Below are 20,586 nucleotides of genomic sequence, written 5' to 3' on the forward strand. Positions count from 1 at the left end.
GTGTCTTTCAAACATTTTACTCGTTTACTTCCAGTTAAAAATTAAAATAGTTGCAAAAAGAACAAATACATATAAACAAGAAGGCATTTACCTAGCTTCCAAAAAGAAAAAATAGGCATTTACCTAAAATGGAAAACAAAAACAGAAAAATGGAACAGCTGAGAAAACACAAGTACTAGGTAGGGCATAACTTTTTGTTTGAATATTTTTTTTTTCCACAGTTAAATATTAATCTTTCGCTATATTATTTCTTTTATGAACTAAGGTTATTTTTTCCGGCCCAAAATTATATATTAATGCTAATACTATATACTATTAACATATAATTTTTTGACAGGAAGTATTAGTATATAATTTATAAATCATTAAAGAAGTTAATTTATTTTTAGAATGCATGTATTTTTTTATTGAAGATAATTTTATTCGAATATGATTATTATAAATAATACTTTTTTTCAAATATTTTAGGAGTTATTTTTATTTTTGTTTTTTTTAAATTTTTTTTAAGGAGTTAATATTTTTCGATAATCTTTATTTCATTCACACGAACGAACCTGGTTGCAATGCAAAGTGTATAAGGTTTAAAAATTGACGATTTAACAGAGCAAACAAAACACAGAAACAATAGCAGTAGCTGCACCCAGTTGGATTTGTTCAATGGAAACGACGACGAAGAACAAAAGAGAGAAGAAGAAAGGAGAGCCACTTTTCCGTCAAAACCCCAACGTTGATGAAGTCACCAGGATTCGCATTTCCCAGATTCTAGAACACTTCCGAGCTTCCAATGATGAAGGTTATTCAGTGCCCCCTTTTTTTATTTTTTTCTTTCTTCTTCACCGTGTCATGCACAAAAAACACCACTTTAAGCATGTTTGATTTGCGGTTGCAAAATCACGTTTGACGCAAAAATAATTTCGCCAGGGATCAGGACCCTTGCTTTTGCGTTCATTTTACTTTTATCCATTGAGTTTACATTGGAATGCGTGCCATAATATTTCCAACTGCAAACCAAAGTTGGAAGGATTATGATTATTGCATATTTATATCCATTCATGAAATCTGATTTTTTTCTTAAAAAAATTGTTTTTGTGCAGTCTACAAGTTTGATGCTGATTTGTCCAACCAAGAGCGTGCTTTGGTGCATCAAATGGCCCTCAAAATGGGGTTTAGATCTAAAAGTTACGGGTGAGTGTTAAGGGCAGCACATGTAAATTTGCACTTTTAGTTGAATCTTTAAGAATTATTATTGTCACAATTCTTAAATGGAATAGTTGGTGATGGAATGAATGCTTTTGATTTGTGTTATTATTGATATTGGACATGTATTTTTGTGTAGGCTAGGGAAGGAAAGGAGAGTGTGTGTTCAAAAAATGAAAAAGAAGGTTGACACGGATAACGGGTTTGGAAGTCTTCCTCAATTCACATTTTCTGGAGAGGCAAAGTGGGTGCTGGGTGATTTGTTTGCTCATTATCCGCCTGGCGATGGAAACTCATGGGAGATGGTCGGAGAAAATAGTGACACTGCTACTGACAGAACAAAACAGAGGCCGGATGATATTTTCAGCAGGCCCTCTATGACCAAAGCTGAAATTGCTAGGAGATTGGAAGCTCTTACTTCTAGAATGAACAATGTCTCTAACTTGAAACAGGTCCACTTTCTGTCCCTCTCCTTTCAACTTCAGAAACCTACATGTATGATTTTTGTTGGTTATAGTTGACTTCAGAATAAGGGAACTGAGTCTTATTTCACTAGCAATAAAATGGTGCAATGGCTAGTGTGTGTGTGTGTGTGTGTCTATATATATATATATATGTATATATATATATATATATAAAGAGAGAGAGAGAGAGAGAAACAAATTAGGTTGTGTCCTGTGCTAATGGCTGATTTATTGTCACATGACTTCATTGGAGTTTCATATTTTATTTTGAGTTCATCAAGTACAATTTTCATCCGTAATAACTCACAAACCCTTTGTCCATAGCTTGGAATTTTGCCTCAGCACTTAACCTTGCAACAATATTTTGCTTTTTTGCTTCTCCATATGACCAAATTACCATCCAAGACCATGCAATGCCCTGAGGTGGACCTTTTATCAATAGTGGATACTGGATACTACATAGTCTGCATCTGTGCACATCGCCATGAACAACTTTCCCTCTTTTATGATTAATAGGCCATTCCTGAACTATTCTTCAAATACTATAGAATTTTATTCATTGCCTATAAATGTTTGTCATGATTCATGAAGATCCATAGTTATCAATCTTGGATAGCGGCATGTAGTGGTTGTTTGCTGTATGTATGGCAAATCATTTGTCTGTACAAAGAATGAAAGCAATTTGTTAATCTTGCTACACATCAGAATGATGTTTTCTTATTATTCCTCTTCTGCCGTATTATAGAATTTGCAAAATAATAGTCTTGTTATTGAATTATTCGTCTGATTCCCATTCTTCAGATCATTGAAGGGAGATCTAAGCTTCCAATTGCGTCTTTCAAGGATTCAATTACATCAACTGTTGAATCTCACCAGGTTAATTTAAAATTTTGCTTTGCAAAATAGCCTTTGGATATGCTTCTACTTGGTAGCTTGGGTGCTGATGATTGCACTATAATTAAGCTTATATGATTTACATTGACATGTTAAATATATCAAATAACATAGTTGAGTAAGATTTTAGTTTTAGTGCATTTCAACATGGCAATTAAATTGAATTTGCAGATTAAATTTTTTGTATGTGTTTTGGTCTTAATATTCCTTTCACTTGTTTCAAAGCAGGTTGTTCTAATATCTGGTGAGACTGGTTGTGGAAAGACCACGCAGGTCACTAATTCTTTGCTTTATCTTTATTATGGTACAGCTATATTTACATATAATTTGTTTGTGACTGTTTCAAGATGATCATATTTTGGTTGTATGTTGATATTTTTATAATTGGTCCATTTAGTATGTATGCTTGTGATATGAATTTGCACCCGTATTTGATCTTTGTATTAATGCACTTGCTCTTTTTACCCTCAATATATAATAATTGGCTCAAGCTTTGATAATTGTGGACACTGATAATTTTTTGATGCTGTGATTTTGGGTTTCACGTTTTACTCGTCTATACTTCCATCATTGTATATGGACCAAGGCCTTTTAGTAATCTTTCTATGCTATGCAAAACACTTATCTTTCTCTCTCTCTCTCTCTTTTTTTTTTTTTTTTTATATTGTCCTGTTTAATTTTATATTAAACATGGTTCAGGTCCCACAATTTATTTTGGATCATATGTGGGGTAAGGGAGAGGTATGTAAAATAGTTTGCACTCAGCCTCGGCGGATCTCTGCAACTTCAGGCATGTAACTCTTTTGGACTTAATTATCAATGTTCCTTTTTTAGTCTTAATTGAAATGTGTTTCTTGCAATGTTCCTTGTTTAGTCTTGATTGAAATTTCTTTCCTTTTGCCATTTCTATGTTTAGTTTCTGAGAGAATTGCTAGTGAGAGAGGAGAGACTATTGGAGAAAATGTGGGATATAAGGTAATTTTGTTTATGTATCTTTGGTGTAGTAATGGTACTGTGATCCTTTATTTGGATTTATTTTGTATAGAAATATTTATTTGAACATTGAGCATTGTTATCACACTCACACTGTTTTTTTGCATTCGTGTGTTACACTCTCACAACACACCATGTTTTTATTGATACTGAGGAGGAGATCTATAAGATGTCATTAGTAACGAAGAAGCATGATTTTTCTCCTGTCATTGCTTCAATCCAAAAATATCTTTTCTATTTTCCCATATCACTTTCTTTCTTACATAGAATGATGACTTTTTGCCCTTCAACATCCAATATCCTATGTTGATTATGCCAGTCCCTTCCAAAGCACTGGTTTCCTTGCTTCTTATAGTAGCACATTGCTAGTTTTCCTAGTGGTTTACATGTCATGAGCATATAATTCTGTGGCTTACATTTTAAACCAAAAATCCAGATACGGTTAGAAAGCAGAGGTGGAAGGCAATCATCAATTGTGCTATGTACTACTGGAGTGCTATTAAGGGTGCTGGTTTCCAAAGGTTCTCATTCGTCAAAGATTGGGCGTGTGAAGGATGAGATTTCTGGCATCACTCACATAATTATGGTACTTCTTGTAAATTATTTTTTATCTTCAGCTAGAGCATAAACTATGGTACTTAATATTTGTTAAATACTTTATGTTTTTGCTTATTCTATACCTTATTTTTTTGAATTATTTGGATGGTAAAAAGAATTGGTTATTAGGTATGACTAGTAAATTCTCAGATAAATTGGTTAATTGAAAATTCAAATTGACTAGGAAAATCTTTTAGAATCAGAGACATTATTTTTTGAAACTGTTGTAAAATTAGGAGCTGTTTGGTTTCAGAAAATATTTTTTTTTTTTTACTTTTAATTACAAAAGTAGCACTTGTTTTACTTTGTTTCCTATTTTCAAAAGTTTGTATAGGAAACTGTGAAAACAGAACATAATAATTGGTTTTCAGATGGGTCTCTCCTGCAATATGGGTATTTGTAATACTTTGAGGGGAAGTGTACTTTGAAACTTTCATATTATTATTCTCTTAAGAGACTTTGGTGTGATGATTGAGAAGTGAATACAAATGTCTTCATATATTCCCTCTTCATGAATCTTGGCATATGAGGCATATCCTGCATATACTTTCCTTCGAAAGTATGCCTTGGCATTGTGAAGCATATCCTGTGCATCCTTTCCTTGGACAGTATGCATTGCAAACTAAGGTGACATTCATTTTTTGTTCAGGATGAAATTCATGAAAGGGATCGATACTCAGACTTCATGTTGGCAATCATCAGGTATACCATTGAAAGGAATCTATTGGCCTTTACTCTCTAGTGTGGTATAGTTAAATACAAATGTATAAATGCCTGTTGCATAAGTGAGGAGAACATTGAGCTGTAGGTTAAGCTTGCTCAAGATATTTTGCACCTAATAGCATAAGCTTTTTGGGTAGAGTTGAGTTGGTCCTTGATGAGTGCAAATGCCTCTTTTTTTTTTAACCTCAAGTATGTGGTAATAACTTCCTGTTATATTTAATCATCCCTCCCAAAGAAGAAATATTATACATAAGATTACTTGCGTAAGAGGTTTGTCTGGTTTTTGGACTAATATCTCTGATTTTTGGTAACTTATATGCAGAGACATGCTCCCTTTATATCCTCACCTATGTCTGGTCAGTTCAAACTTATTACATTTTGTATTTTTTTGTCTCTATTTCTCAATCTCCTGTCAAGTGCTTATTTAATTTATAATTATGTTATTTTCCATTTTTAACCAATATTTTTAACCTACTGGTGCTCTAATATTACAGATATTAATGAGTGCTACCATTGATGCTGCTAGATTTTCTCAATATTTTGGGGGCTGCCCAATCATCCATGTTCCGGGCTTCACATATCCGGTACCTATATAGTAGTAGATTGTAAATTAGCTAATACTGTCACATGTTACTTACGACCATTGTCTACCCAACCTTTCTTCAGGTCAAAACTTTCTATTTGGAGGATGTACTTTCTATTGTAAAATCCAGGCCTGATAATCATCTTGATAGTACCGCATGTAGTATTCCAAAAAACACTTGTGAGCTAAGTGAAGAAGAGAAGCTTTCCATTGATGAAGCTATTAATTTGGCTTGGTCTAATGATGAGTGGGACCTGCTGTTAGAATTGGTTTCTTCGGAAGGAACCCCAGATCTATTTAATTACCAACATTCTTTAACTGGCCTTACTCCATTAATGGTGTTTGCTGGAAAAGGTAGAGTGGGTGATATGTGCATGCTCTTATCTTGTGGGGCAGATTGGCATTTAAGGGCCAAAGATGGAATGACTGCATTGGAGATTGCTGAAAGGGAAAACCAACCAGAAGCAGCCGAAATATTGAAGAAGCACATGGATAATGATTTTTCCAACTCCATAGAAGAGAAGAAATTACTTGATAAATACCTGGCAACAGTCAACCCAGAACTTGTTGATGATGTTTTGATAGAGCAGCTGATAAGAAAAATATGTATTGATTCAACAGATGGAGGGATCCTTGTTTTTCTACCGGGATGGGATGATATAAATAGAACACGTGAGAGATTGCTTGCATCACCTTTTTTCAAGAATTCCTCAATGTTTATGCTCATATCACTGCATTCAATGGTTCCAAGCATGGAACAAAAGAAGGTTTTTAGGCGCCCACCTCATGGTTGTCGCAAAATTGTACTATCTACCAATATTGCTGAAACAGCTATCACCATTGATGATATAGTGTATGTCATAGACACCGGACGAATGAAGGAAAAAAGTTATGATCCTTATAACAATGTGTCAACTCTTCAGTCATCTTGGATTTCAAAAGCAAGTGCTAAGCAGCGAGAGGGACGTGCTGGCCGTTGTCAACCTGGTATATGCTATCATCTATATTCAAGGACTCGAGCAGCTTCCTTGCCAGATTTTCAGATTCCGGAAATTAGGAGAATGCCTATTGAGGAGCTTTGTCTGCAGGTATTTGATCTTTCCTGATTGGTGACTCAGAATCTTGGTGCTTATTATATACTCTATTCAAATGGTAAAAGCGTTCTCTAGTATCCCATTAGAGTGTAAATGTTAAAAGTTAGAAAATGGCAAAAGTTAATTACTTTGTAATGCTAAAATCAAACTTTTAATTTTTGATGAACTAATTTGCGTGATGCTGTGTAATGTGGTTGATTATTGGTTTGTGCAAAGGAAACAACTTTCTTGTCAGGTTTTGGGAAGAGCAAATAGGGAAGGGCCTTATTGCATTGTTTGATGAAATTGGTGTCTATGATATTTGGTGCCTAAGGTTGAAAAGATACGTCTCAAGCTTTAAGAACAATTCTCCTCTGCATCATATATGATTTGGTTGTTACTTGTCAGATTAGATAAAGCAGTTCCGCTCATTTATCTGAAGGTCAATAAGTACACTAACTCGTTATTTCTGATATTAGAATCAGTTTGAATAATTTTTAAACCACACTGAACTTAATTTTGAACTATTTTATTTTTATATAGGTTTGTGTTACCAGTTTCATCTTGTATCAATTTTTTTTTGTATTATCATGTAATTTAAATTAGTTTTGAAAGTAGACAAACACCCTCATAATGCAATTTCTTATTCTATGCAATAAAAAACCAGCAGGGTGTTAATGTGTTTTTTTGGGGGATATACGCAGGGTATCAATGGACTGATTCTATATGATAATGAAAGTGATGAAACAAGACAATAATTTCCCCCTCATGTTAGATTTGGTTCTTACTCTCTCTCATGTGACAGGTAAAGTTGCTTGATCCAAGTTGCAAAGTAGAAGAATTTCTACGCAAGACATTAGATCCTCCAGTTTTTGAGTCCATATGCAATGCTATTTTAGTTCTTCAAGATATTGGGGCATTTTCAAATGATGAAAAACTCACCCATCTAGGGGAGAAGCTTGGTTCTCTTCCTGTTCACCCATTAATATGCAGGATGCTTTTTTTTGCTATATTGATGAACTGCCTTGATCCAGCTTTAACTCTTGCATGCGCATCTGATTATAGAGATCCATTTACACTTCCAATGTTACCTGAAGAAAAGAAGAGAGCTTCAGCTGCCAAATCTGAGCTTGCTTCTTTATATGGGGGTTGTAGTGATCAGTTTGCCGTATTGGCTGCATTTGAATGCTGGAATAATGCAAAGAAAATGGGTCTAGAAGCACGGTTTTGTTCTCAGTATTTTGTGTCTTCAAGCGCCATGAATATGTTATCAGGCATGCGCAGGCAACTCCAAGCAGAATTAATTCGAATTGGGTTTATTCATGAAGACGTGTCAGGTTACAGTGTCAATACACATGACCCTGGTGTGCTCCATGCGGTTTTGGTAGCAGGTTTGTATCCAAGGGTTGGGAGATTTCTAACAAATAAAGGTGGAAAAAGGGTTATAGTTGAAACAACAAGTGGAGATAAAGTTCGCCTGCACAATCATTCCACAAATTTTAAGTTGTCATTCAAGAAAAATTTAGATAACACTTTAATTGTGTACGATGAGATTACTCGCGGTGACGGGGGTATGAACATAAGGAACTGCACAGTTGTTGGACCACTTCCACTTTTGCTGCTTTCAACTGAGATTGCCGTTGCTCCAGCAGAAGAAAATGACGAGGGGGATGTGGATGATGCAGTAGGTAGTGAAGATGAAGCTGGAAGTGAAGATGGGATGGAGTTTGATGCCGAGTCCAGTGGAGGCCGTGAGGATAAGTTGATGTCTTCTCCTGATAATATGGTTAAAGTAATCATGGACCGTTGGCTTTATTTTCGTTCAACAGCAATTGATGTTGCTCAGCTATACTGCTTGAGAGAGCGATTATCAGCAGCAATTTTATACAAAGTAAATAACCAAATTTTACTTGTTTAGTTTTTCTTGTACCTTTCACTTTTGTGATTTATCCATGTCCTTCCTGTTATTCTTGACACATTGGTTTACATTTTTAGGTCACACATCCAAGGAATACACTTCCTCCCATCATGGCGGCATCTGTGCATGCTATAGCTTGTATTCTGTCATGTGATGGGTGCATTGGTGTGTCAGCAATGTTAGAAGGTGTGGACACACTAACCACTATGGTAAACGCAACGTCTTTGGGCAAGCCAGCAACAGGTACTAGGCGTTTTGGTAAGAGACCAAAAGGATCCCTTGCAGAGCTTTTAAATTACGACGGGCGCCAAAACTCTGGGCCTCATTTCAAAGCATAGGAAGTTCAAGTGGGATCATCCCCAAACCTGACCCTGCTTTCTCACCATAATGGTCTAAACGGAAGTTGATTGTATGCTCAGTTTTGAAAGAAGCTTATATAGAATACAAATCCTAACAGTGAAAGTTAAACTTGCGTTCAGCTTATATAGAGAACAAAATCCTGACAGTGAAAATTTCCAGTCAGAAGATTGCCTTTTTGTTCATTGTGCAAACAATGCCTTCTTGTTCTTGGTCAGCAGATGTTTGTGCCACAACTTCCAGGTGTGTGCGCGGTGAGATGAGATGATAGATTCTGGACACAATTGAGGGATCATTTAAGTGTGAACGTTTAATATGAAGAGTAGAATGTAGAATAGTTAATGAAATCTCATATTATAAAATCAGAAGAGGAATGAAATCTATGTGCTGTAGGCTTTGAGCTGATCATAATATAATATTTAGAGCGTCAACGATAACATGAGATTTATGAGCATCTTTCTGTCATGTCACAAGTCAAGATTTTTATTCTGGAAAAATTGCTCTGCTGGTCAGCCTGATAGACCCAAAATCTAATTTTATATACTTTCCACACTGGAACTTTTGAACAACTGGCCGTGTTAATGTCTCCACAAAACAAAAGCAATTAAGAAAATGATGGTCAATAGCTTCCCTGCATATTTGATCCATTGATCACCGCGGTTACGTCTTTCAATTAGCCTCAAAACAGAGTTTGATATCCCAACTGTGTTGAGGACATCCAATGCTTTCCTATGAGCACTCTGCACCAAGATATGAATAAAATAAAAAAAGTTATATCAGCAACAACACAAAGTGATATCGATAGACTGCTAATTATTACTAAATTAATTATTTTAAAAAATGATCTGTTATATGTGGAATGTACTCGAGAATTTTAAGAGTGAATAGTGGCAAGAATTATTTCAGTTAAGATGTCTATTATGGAACAGACCAAAATAGAATAAAAAGAACATCAGAGAGACAGGAAGCTGAGATATCACACCAGAACCATTAAATTGTCATTTTATAAATGCTCAGATTCTGAAACCTAACTATTTAAGCAATCACCATATACATTTTCAGGAAAAAGAAACCATTAACCCCCCAACCCCCAACATAAAATAGATATAATATATTGATAGAAATCAGGACCATGCTGAAGTAGATGCAGCAGTCCAGGAAGGAGATGCAACAGCCCAAGAAGGCAGGCCCAAGAGGAGCACTACCAGACCTGCATATCTCGTTGATTTTGTGTATTATATGCAGGAAGCACTAGCAGTGGTTATGTCTCAGGATAATGCCAAATTCTATTATAGGTTGTTAGTAGTGTTAGTGGAATATGAAAGCTGTTGTTAGTGGAGAATCAATTCGGTTAGGAGAAACTTGTTATCTCTATATAAACATGAGTGAATAAATAAATCAGGCAAGATGAATTTGAGTAAAAATAATTAGTGTAGTAAGGAGGCATCTTGTCCTCGAAATCAAGGACCCTTCCCTTTCCTTCTCCCTCTCTCTATCATATATGATCCACCATTCTCAACAGAAAAGTGATGACATAAAAGCTAAACCTAAAGGTTTGATTTTTTCTTTTTTTGGATTGAAAAATGTTAGTTTGGTTAGAAATGTCAATTGGTGGATTCAAACCTGCAACCTCTCCCCCTTCTCTTCTTCCTTCCCCAATCACTGGACCAACCTTATATCTTCTACCTAAAGTGTTGATGACAGAAGGCAGAAGGGAAGATATACCTTCAAGCGGTCCCTTTGTCCATGTATTGTAGAGAGGATGGCTTCCCCAACTGCATTAGCATTTTCCAGCTCCTCATCATATATAAATTCTCAAAACATGACTTGAATCCCCATTCTGCAACATGCAAGTTAGCAAAGCCAATGAAACAGTGAATCACTAAACCAAAATGTGAAAGCCAACAATGACACACAGCTCGTCCCAGAAGTTCCGCTCTCTCTTTCGCTTCCATCATCCGGAATTTCGAGTAGTGAATTTGATAATGTTGATTATTAACCTCTTCCAGAGATCGCATTGGGATTTGGCAGCGACGGAGCCGCAGAGGGATTGGATCTGAGTGATGTCGTTTTTCACGGCCAACGAGAGATCGGAGGAGGACTGCTCCGACCGTTCCACGCGCTCGAGGTCGTCGCGTGTCGCTTCTTCGCGCTTTGGTAAACCTCCGATAACGTTGCTCCGCCTCTTTGCATGGCGGTAACAGAGAAAGAAACTGAAATGCTCACTCAACCTCAATTTCGAACACGTAAAGATGAAAAAAACCGGGTGCAAGGAAAAAGAATTAAAATTTGGAGATATTTTGTATAGGATAAAATATGTTTTACTTTATAGTCCTTCTAAAATTCTCTAAATTTAGTTTTAGCTTTTTTCTTAAAAAAATATTCTATTTTAAATTTTTAATTTAAAAATATTTTACTTTGATTTTTGAAGTGGTTATAATTCATATTTAATGACAGTACAATAAAAGTATTTTGAAAACTAAAAATGAAGTATTTGTAAATTAAAAAGAATAAAATAGAAAAAAAAGTATTATAAAAAACTAAAACCTAATTTAAAAATTCTTAGAAGGATAAAAATATATTTTACGTTGGAGATAGAGATAGTGAATTGGGTTAAGCTTTTCTGCCCACATATTCTACCCGTATAAATTTTTTTACAGCACAGCATATAAGAAAAGTTGTATTTAAATTATCGTAGAAATGCATTATTGTTCCAGAATATAAAAAAAGTTTCATGTTGTTTAAGACTTGAGATGAAAAATAATTTATAAATAATTTATATTTGAGGTTCTTAATAAAAAAATTGAATTGTATGCTGAGTTTTTTATATTTATTTTTTTATTTAAGTCTATTAAAATTTTTATTTTAAATTTTTATCATCGATTAAATGATGATGTGCCAACCATCAAAATCATTAATATTATGATAGTGATATATCATTACTTAATTGAAGAAAAAAAAACTTAAAACAACAAAAAAATCTTAATATATTAAAAATTTAACATAACAAAAAAAATTATTGAAGACCCAAAATAAAATTTTATCATTTATCAGAAATTTAAAGATATCTAATCATAATTTTATTTTTTAACTCATTCGAACAGAGACAAGACGGTAAGATTCATACCTCATGAAGCATTAAAGGAACAATATTTCAATGCAAAAATCCTAATGATACAAACAAAGTTGAAATTTGGAATAATTAATTATTAATATCAACTGTTTGTTTTTTATTTGTTAAAAAAACTGTTAGTTTTTTATTATAATGAATGATAAAATATATAATAATAGCATAGTTTTTTAATTTCCACAATCATTTAATCATAAATTTTTATGAATTATAAGTTTAATAACTTTTATAATAATTATTTTTAGTTGATAATATAATAACTTTCACATGAATTATAAGTTAAACTCTATTTTTTTTTAATTATTGGACAACAATTAGCTAGTAAGAGTATAAAACCAATTGAAAAAAATAGATGCATGCAGTCGTATTTAAAAGAACATAAGACAAACAAACAACATAGAACAAAGAAAGATGAAGGATCGAACCAACTCCAATTCCCCATTGGCCGTGTCTTGGAGCTGAAGAAAGTTCCAGAACACAAATCAACGACGTGCTTGATCGGTGTAAGATCGATGTTATATCGTCTTTGTTTAGGGTTTTAATTAGATATAAAGTTTATTGCCACGAGTATCAAAACATGAGTCAACAAGAAGCTTTACATAAAATGATGCCTTCTTCTAATTCTAACCCCCAAAACAAAAACAGAAGACGCGGATATACAATTTGAAACTATTCATAAGGACCTAATAATCCACCTAATCATTCCTGAATCTACATTTTTAATTGAAGATTATTGGATTCAACTTTACCATATCAGTTGGTGCATGTGAAAAATACTTGATATATAAGATAAGAGTGAAGAGTGCAATTTTAATAATCACATTTAGGACCACTACACATAACGAATTACGACAATAATGACCGACTACTTTATATTGTTTTGGTAAACTACTCTAATATATATGGAACCATGGAATGATAAGTTATATATCCCTCTTTACGTTCCCTAAACTAAGGGCCTTGAATTAAAAGTTAACCTTGCTGGACCGAAAGCGATCGATGGTAGAAATCTATGCAATGCCGAAGGAAGTACATGCATAAGTCAAAACATTAATTGATGATGATGACCCATATCATTTGTGTTATATCTCAAACCACATCTTACCTATTTTCCATTCTAACATTCACACGCTATATGTCAGAGAAGCTGGGAATATGAAATGATTTTCGCCTGTGATTTACTCAATTTTATAATTTTTTTTCCGAACCTTCATAACATGATTTCAAAATTTTGACTAGCTATCAATTAATATTGTAATATTAATGGTTCTGCAATTTATTCACGACAGTACAAATTAAACGAAATATTCATGGAATTGAAGCAGTTTGATGAGGAAGTTGAAAAATGTTTACTTGCTAGCTCATGGTAGGGTTCGCGGAAATGGAGCCATAAGAAACACAAAATCAAATAATGGCTTTCAGATTTGAGGATTAAAATTCCATTTGACTGAGCAGCAAGGAAAGTCCGTGTGCGTACGTGGTAGTACACAACGCCCACACGCTGTCGTTTAACAAAATTCATACTATTTTTGTTAATTTAAATTCTCAACCGAATAAGCAAAGGGAAACTTCCATTATTCTATTGATTCGTTCGTGTTGATTGTTTAGCTGATTTTCGTTTGGACATGAACTTAAGAAAACCGTAAATATTACTAAAAGCATTATGGAACACCAGTAGTAGTGTGAATGAAGAAAACGTACTTTCTCTTGCATGCACTATTTTCTACGATTTACGTGCATGGAATTGTACGTTGAACCGGGACCACCTTGAGATTAATCAAAGGGATATTTAAAGCATCGTGGGAATATAAAACCACGTGTGTGCATGGTGATCTATGACGGTCCATATTATGCCATGGACAGAGGTCCAGAGGAACTTGGTCGCATATATATATATATCATAAACCTTTTTAAGGAAATTCTTAATTGTAGTTCTAGATTCTCTTTCCATGATGTTTGAATTTTGAGGAAAGAGTAGTGTTGAACACGGCATAAGGAAGACATACAGATGGGTCCAAAAGTAGGCACCGTCTATTATTGACATGAAATTGATTGGCCAAAGGGAATTGAAGATTTGAAGACATTTTTTCTCCCTCTATTAACAACTATAAGTTATTTATAACTTCTCTTTTGGCAAAATCATTTTAAAATGTGTATCGTGCATATATTATAGCATAATACACAATTTAAATGTTCTTTTTTTTTTTGACAAAAAATGTTCTTTTTTATTTAATTTGTTTTGGGGCGGATGCTAATCAAACACTATATATTAAGTACTAAATTAAATTCTCTTTTCATGAGAACATGTTGTATTATTAATTAAATAGAAAGAAAATGTTATATCGGTCGATCATGAAACATGACATTGATACGACTTGGCCAATCATATAGACCACCTAACATTGGGACAGCGTAAGCCGTGAACAACAGCCATAGCCTTTGTATTTGTTTTGACACTGTAAATACTTAATGGATTAATATTGTGATTGTTTTTCTTCTTGTGCATACTTTTTTGGTATGTGTGTTATAAAATTAGAAAGAAAATGAATGTAAGACGAAATTCATCCAAGTTTGGCAGCACTTTAGTAATATACTGAAAATTTTGTGAAGATACAATGGGTTATCCCCTTTTGATTATTTTGATGGAGACAAGTTAAGGAAAGCATGGTATGTAATTCGCACACCAAGCAACATCTTATATTTCCATTTGGGGAATAAAATGATGTACCTTTTGATTTGAGATGTGCTTGTTAATTTATTATACGTGGATGAAAAAAAAAACATTAAAACCAAGAGAAAAATAAATATAGTAAATGTATGCGGTATATATGACATATATGTCATTTTTAGATGCTCAAATAGTATAACTTTTTTTCTGAATAAATAAAAAAGTTATAACATATAACATGAATCTAAAAAATGTTTTTAGATGCTCAAATAATATAACTCTTCTCGCCTTTTCATTTTTTTTAGTAAAATCAAACAAAGGAGGGTAAAAATCAACTTATAACATTTTTTTTATTTGTGAAAATAAAAAAGTATTAAAAAATTTACAATAACTCACATCTTTACTCAACTAATTGAACAACTCCTGACAATTAGCCTATAACATGAATTCGTGTCTTTATTAAAAATTATGCAATTATGTATTTTTTATTATGTGGCATATGTATCCTAAAAAATTGATCTATATTCAACCAAATCAATATTTTTTACTTTTAATTAACTATTCAATCAAATAAAAGCTCTTTTTATCATTTTAATTGGTATTTTATTTTTTTAAACAACATTAATTAAGTATAATAACATATTTATAAATTTTTATCAAAATAATATTGCATTAATTAAAATAGATTTTAAGTCTTTTCAAAATTTAAAATTAGCTAGAATAATGTAAATAGATGAGTTGAGATGAAATAAAAATTAAAAAAGAAATTTATTAAGGTTTAAATTTGTAAAAGAAATCTTAGCATAAAAGAAAATCAATATGAATATCCTAATTAATTTGTGTTGAAAAATAAATACAGTACTTTTAAGTCTCATTTATCTTAATTAACGCGTGTCTTCATTCAGATAATAAGATCTACATATGCTTAGCTTTCTTATTTACATAATTGATTTTTGTTTTTCAAGTCATATGTTTTGAAAACTATAAATAAAGAAATGTGAAAGGAACAATTGCTGTCGGTGAATGCTAGCTAGTATTTTTTGGACCAATAATGCTATGCAAAGAAACATATTAACGAGTATTTACCTACCCAAAAAAGAAATGATGAACCTACCAAAAAATATTAACGAATATTTTAAGGATACTAAAATTTAAAAATAAATAAATTTTATTAAAAACTATGATAGAGTTACATTAAAAAGGACTATATGTAGTTGATACCTTTTTAGTTTAATTTTAACACATTGTTAACGTAATTTTTTTATACTGTACGTCAACCGTTAAAAATGATTTTAAATTAATTATTATAAAAATAAGAATTTTTAATTAATTGAAAATTCATAATTAGATTGTTAGTATATTATATTTAAATTCATAATTTTTAATCAATTCTTTGAGAATATTTAATTTGTTCTTTCCTATATTAAATAGAAACCGTGAAACGAGCCATTGGTCGATCGAATCCAACAAATATCATCTTTTTAAAGCACATTCCATCTCTTGTACTGTCAATTTTAAATGGAATGATCAATTGGAGAAGAAAAGCGATTTTGTTTTCTTTGAAAAATAGACAAAAAAAAAATAAATTATGTGCAATATACGCTTCAGCTTTTAAGAATCCATTTAATTCAATTTCTTGAAAAGTCATTGGCCTTGGACTTTTGGAGGTTGCTGCAGCATTCATATTGAAATATTGTGTATGCATGTGAGACCAGTCTTATTATTTGCGTTGAGGTAATTCACTAGTTGTACGTCACAATTGTGAAGCACAGAAAAATGAAAAATTCTGAGAGAAGCAGTGTAAGAAAGTACAACAAATCTGAACTTCCACGCCTGCGGTGGACACCTGAACTTCATCAACACTTTGTTGAAGCTATTCAAAGTCTAGGTGGATCACACAGTAAGTGTAATTTAATTTTCTTCATGTAGAGAAATATATAACATCCCAAAATTTTGATTTCAAAATATATAACATCCCATAGGATATTAAACATCCCAAAATCAGTTAATGAAAGCATATGTTAGATAGAAAAGTCACCGTTTGAACGAAGGAGTCCAGTGTTGATGCTTTCGATCAAATTCTTCCAATTTGATTTCTTCTAATCCAATCTTACTACCTTAAAATTGTCCTTGAGTACTCCTTAACTTGGTGCTTAATTTGTTGACTGACTTTTTTGCATGTCTGAGTTTCATTTCTAGATTTCTTTAATTTGATTTTGCATGTCTTCTAATTCTTATTCCATAACCTCACACCGGGAGAAGATATCTGAGAAGAGGAAAATTAGTTTGTGCTTGCAATATGATTTATCTCATAGCCCGTATCAGAATTTTTGTGTGCAAAATACAACATAGATATGTTTACTTCTCGTATCATGTCTTTCTTCTCTCTCTCTCGTGAGTGTGTGTGCGCCTGAAACATCAAAAATCAAATTAAGGTGGGAAGGAACTTTTTGTAAATCACTGAATTGGGAACTGCAAATAAAAATACAGCAAAATGGTTTTGCAGAGGCAACTCCAAAGCGAATTTTGCAGCAGATGCGTGTGAAAGGACTGAGGATCGCTCACATCAAAAGCCATCTTCAGGTATATACAGTTCACCCATGTGGTCTTTGTTTTGTTTTTTTTTTTTAATTTTCCAATGAAATCTCAACATGATATGATGGAAGGTGCAATATTAATATATATCAATAGTAGCGAATTAGGCATCAATTTCTTTTCTTTGAAAAGTAAAATAGATCTAAAAATATTCATATATGAAAAACATTCCTGATATGATATATTGTCCTACTTGTGCTTATAGATTAGCTCTCCTTTTTTTAGTCCTAAGGTCGCATCTCTCTTCCTTTAGTTTATATTAAATGGGACAATAAATAACTTAGACCTAATACATTGCCCGTTACTTCAATTATATATTTCTGAAAAACAAAACAATAAATATTTGAGCAGATAGAGCCTACTTTCTAAAAGATCATAATTGATGGAAAAGATGATAAGTCACTGCACAGTGCACTATATATATAGCTAGTATTACGCTGTTTATAAATATACCTACGTTGATCACCAATTCACCATCAGGTAAACCAAAATTATGCAATATTAATTCACCCTATTTAATTTATGTAATTAAAATTTAAATAACTCAAAAGTTAAATATCTATCTTTAGGCAAACTAGTACTTTTTGCTGTGCAATTTTAAAACGTGTTTTATATTATACATGTGCAAGATAAATATATACGTAGCAATAAAAATTTTGATATACAACTATATATCTAGGTTAGGTTCATATCTACGAAAAGGAATATATAAAGAAAAGAGATGAATTCCTCTCCCTTCATTCCCGTCTCTGGTAAATTATAGAAGAAAAATTTTGTTTCATCGCGTAACAATTAATATATCAAAACAGCCAAATATGCAGTCTTATAAAGTTGTCAAATTCAATTCTCTCTTTCTCGTCTTGACAACAAAACGCACAATGTGTGTTCCAATATTCAAGTCATACTTAGTTACCTAATTAAAGACATAAATATAATAATCAAGCAGCCTCACTAGCTATCTTGATAAGCTCGATCAGAGACATTAGGCTGGCTAGTTATGTGTGTTTAATTTGGTTTCTATATATACATTATCTTGTTAATTATTTGAGAAGTGAGAAATTAAACAGATCGAAATCCTTTAAAAAAATATTTTTTATTGAGATCAAACACAAGACTAGCTACTGCTGGGGAATTATAATGTTATTTACGTGCATATTATATATTGATTTCCTTTCTTCTATATTATATAAATTAATTTTTGAATTAGTATAATTAATTCATGATTGAGTTTTCCTACATCCATCCAAGAGAAATTTTGGGTTTTGTTAGATGTACAGAAACATGAAAGGACATGCCATTGTTGCACCAGTGGATCAGTTGCTGGAAGGAAAGGCAAAAGATTTCAAAATATGCTCCAATATTTGTCCAACCGAAAGGTAACCCATTACTGATTTTCAAAGGATTTTCGGTTAAGATGTCTTAGCTTAGTTATGAGTATTGTCAAAATATTCTTTGTAGGATTTGGACAATTTTCTTGTTCTGAACTAGCTATTCAAAGTAAATATTGGCATGGTGTCCGATACTAATTTTCTATTTTTAACTTTTAACATAAATTTTAGTCTTCAGCCAATACAAAAAAAATGTCATTTGTATATGTTACAAGGCTTCAATAGGAAGCTGGGAACAACTTTTAAGATTTTTTTAAATATATATAAGAACTGCTTTATGACTATGATTTTATGAAAATATGAAAACAGGAATTTCAAGCGGGAACTTCATTTGTTAGACTACAAAGATGGGCTTTCACAAACCAGTCAAGAAACTGATTATGATCTAAACCAGGTACGACTATTTTAACTAATATTGATATCACTTGGCGTCTCCTTATTTTTTTGGGACTTTTCATTGATCAATGATCATCTTATGCTGTAAAAGCATCAAGCAATGTTTCAGAAAATGTGCATTTATTAGTTTATATTCCATGCGTGGCACAAAATTTTAAATTAAAAACTTAGTTTACTTCAAATTGGTAGCTATATAGGGCAGGCAGAATGTTTTTCGCTTGGCACATAAAATTTTAGTCCCAACGTAAAAATATAAGACTAATTTTAATACAGTGTATTAAATTTAACATTTTTATTTTAAAAAAAAAAAAAACTAAAGACGCACAATAGATGTTCATATTCATTACATACATGATAATTCATATATATATATACTGGAACCTTGCAGGAACCACAGTCAAGTGCAGTACTCTTGCTTAGTGATGATATGTCAAATGAAGAAGAAAATTTTGCTGATCTATCATTGATCTCCTTTAGCATGCCTCTAATTTCCATGATGCAAAGTGAGAATAGCAAAGAGATAATGCGTTTTTCGTCATCGACTGCAGCTGCAGCTGCTAATCATTCCGTCGTTGATTCCAGTTCTTCTACGCCGTCTTTTGCAAACAATTACATAAACTTAGATCTAACAATCTGAATATGTTTATTAATTAGTAATTCTTTTTATTTACTTACACGTGCGCAACACTATAATTACATGTTAACTTTTTAGGCAAAGACTTATAATTATTAGTTAGCTAATTATTGTATTCTTTATTACAGTGTTAGGCTTGTTAGCAGTAATAAATGGTTCTCTTTCTTTTTTCTGTTTTTTGTTTTTATCGGAAAAAAAGTATATTCATATATATGTAATAGGTATAAGCTATACCCAAGGTCTACACAATCACAGTAGAAACCGTAACTGGAGCAATTTTCTTCTTCCTGATGATGATTGATCACTTGCACAAAGTTTATAAATGAAATATCATATTATGCATCTTTTCAATCATATTATGCATCTTTACTGTAAACAACTCAGCACCATCATGATCATATGAATCTATTCACACGTCTTTTTTTTTTTTTTAAAGAACTATTCACACATGTCTTATTCTTAAAGATAAATGCATAATTCCTTTGTAGGAGTTTTCACACGCAGATTGTGGTCAATTTCAATCCTAGACAACACGTTTGAAATTATTGATATACTTTGACGAAGTCTCAATTTTAGCAACTCCTTTACCCTACCTTGGTACCTTATTAATAAAGTCTCCGTTTGCAATTTTAATTATAATTTTTTTAACTAATTATATATCCAGCTCTCTAAATTATGTACTTTCATCGATGGTCATGTGATGAGTATAATTAACCACCATGGCACCATCAATCATAATTCTGTGCTTATTATTGACTATAGAGCAACCAAAACCACTAGCAAAGGATCTTCTTTTTATTGTGTTATAGGGTTAGATTAGCTGATAAGGTGGAACGTTGAATTCTTGTTCAATAATTTTCTAAATAGCATCAAGATAAACTTCTATCGACCTGGCTATAACATTGACACATGATAAACTTTTTTTTTTAATATAACATCAGAAATTGTACGTAAGAGCTTGTAAGGAGTATATATA

At 32.5% G+C, this 20,586-nt stretch overlaps 2 protein-coding genes and 1 pseudogene across 2 annotated transcripts; 2 read left to right on the forward strand and 1 right to left on the reverse strand.

Moving 5' to 3' along the window:
• Positions 1 to 567: 567 nt before the first annotated feature.
• Positions 568 to 8,990, forward strand: LOC114401569 (DExH-box ATP-dependent RNA helicase DExH6-like). The gene is made up of 14 exons (XM_028364113.1): positions 568 to 793; positions 1,095 to 1,185; positions 1,337 to 1,649; positions 2,463 to 2,537; positions 2,784 to 2,828; positions 3,255 to 3,345; positions 3,472 to 3,530; positions 3,985 to 4,134; positions 4,795 to 4,847; positions 5,191 to 5,224; positions 5,363 to 5,452; positions 5,535 to 6,539; positions 7,330 to 8,415; positions 8,520 to 8,990. Exons 1-14 carry the CDS (start codon positions 658 to 660, stop codon positions 8,778 to 8,780), a joined length of 3,489 nt encoding a protein of 1,162 aa, XP_028219914.1. The 5' UTR covers positions 568 to 657; the 3' UTR covers positions 8,781 to 8,990.
• Positions 8,991 to 9,051: 61 nt separating this feature from the next.
• On the reverse strand, positions 9,052 to 10,992 carry LOC114401575 (annotated as a pseudogene).
• A 5,130-nt stretch (positions 10,993 to 16,122) lies between these two features.
• Positions 16,123 to 19,720, forward strand: LOC114401583 (putative Myb family transcription factor At1g14600). The gene is made up of 5 exons (XM_028364136.1): positions 16,123 to 16,497; positions 17,104 to 17,180; positions 18,462 to 18,568; positions 18,890 to 18,974; positions 19,365 to 19,720. The coding sequence occupies exons 1-5, from the start codon at positions 16,374 to 16,376 to the stop codon at positions 19,611 to 19,613; spliced, it is 642 nt and encodes a 213-aa protein (XP_028219937.1). The 5' UTR covers positions 16,123 to 16,373; the 3' UTR covers positions 19,614 to 19,720.
• Positions 19,721 to 20,586: the final 866 nt, after the last annotated feature.

Source organism: Glycine soja, chromosome 2 (genome assembly GCF_004193775.1).
Source record: "Glycine soja cultivar W05 chromosome 2, ASM419377v2, whole genome shotgun sequence".
NCBI classification, from domain to species: domain Eukaryota; kingdom Viridiplantae; phylum Streptophyta; class Magnoliopsida; order Fabales; family Fabaceae; genus Glycine; species Glycine soja.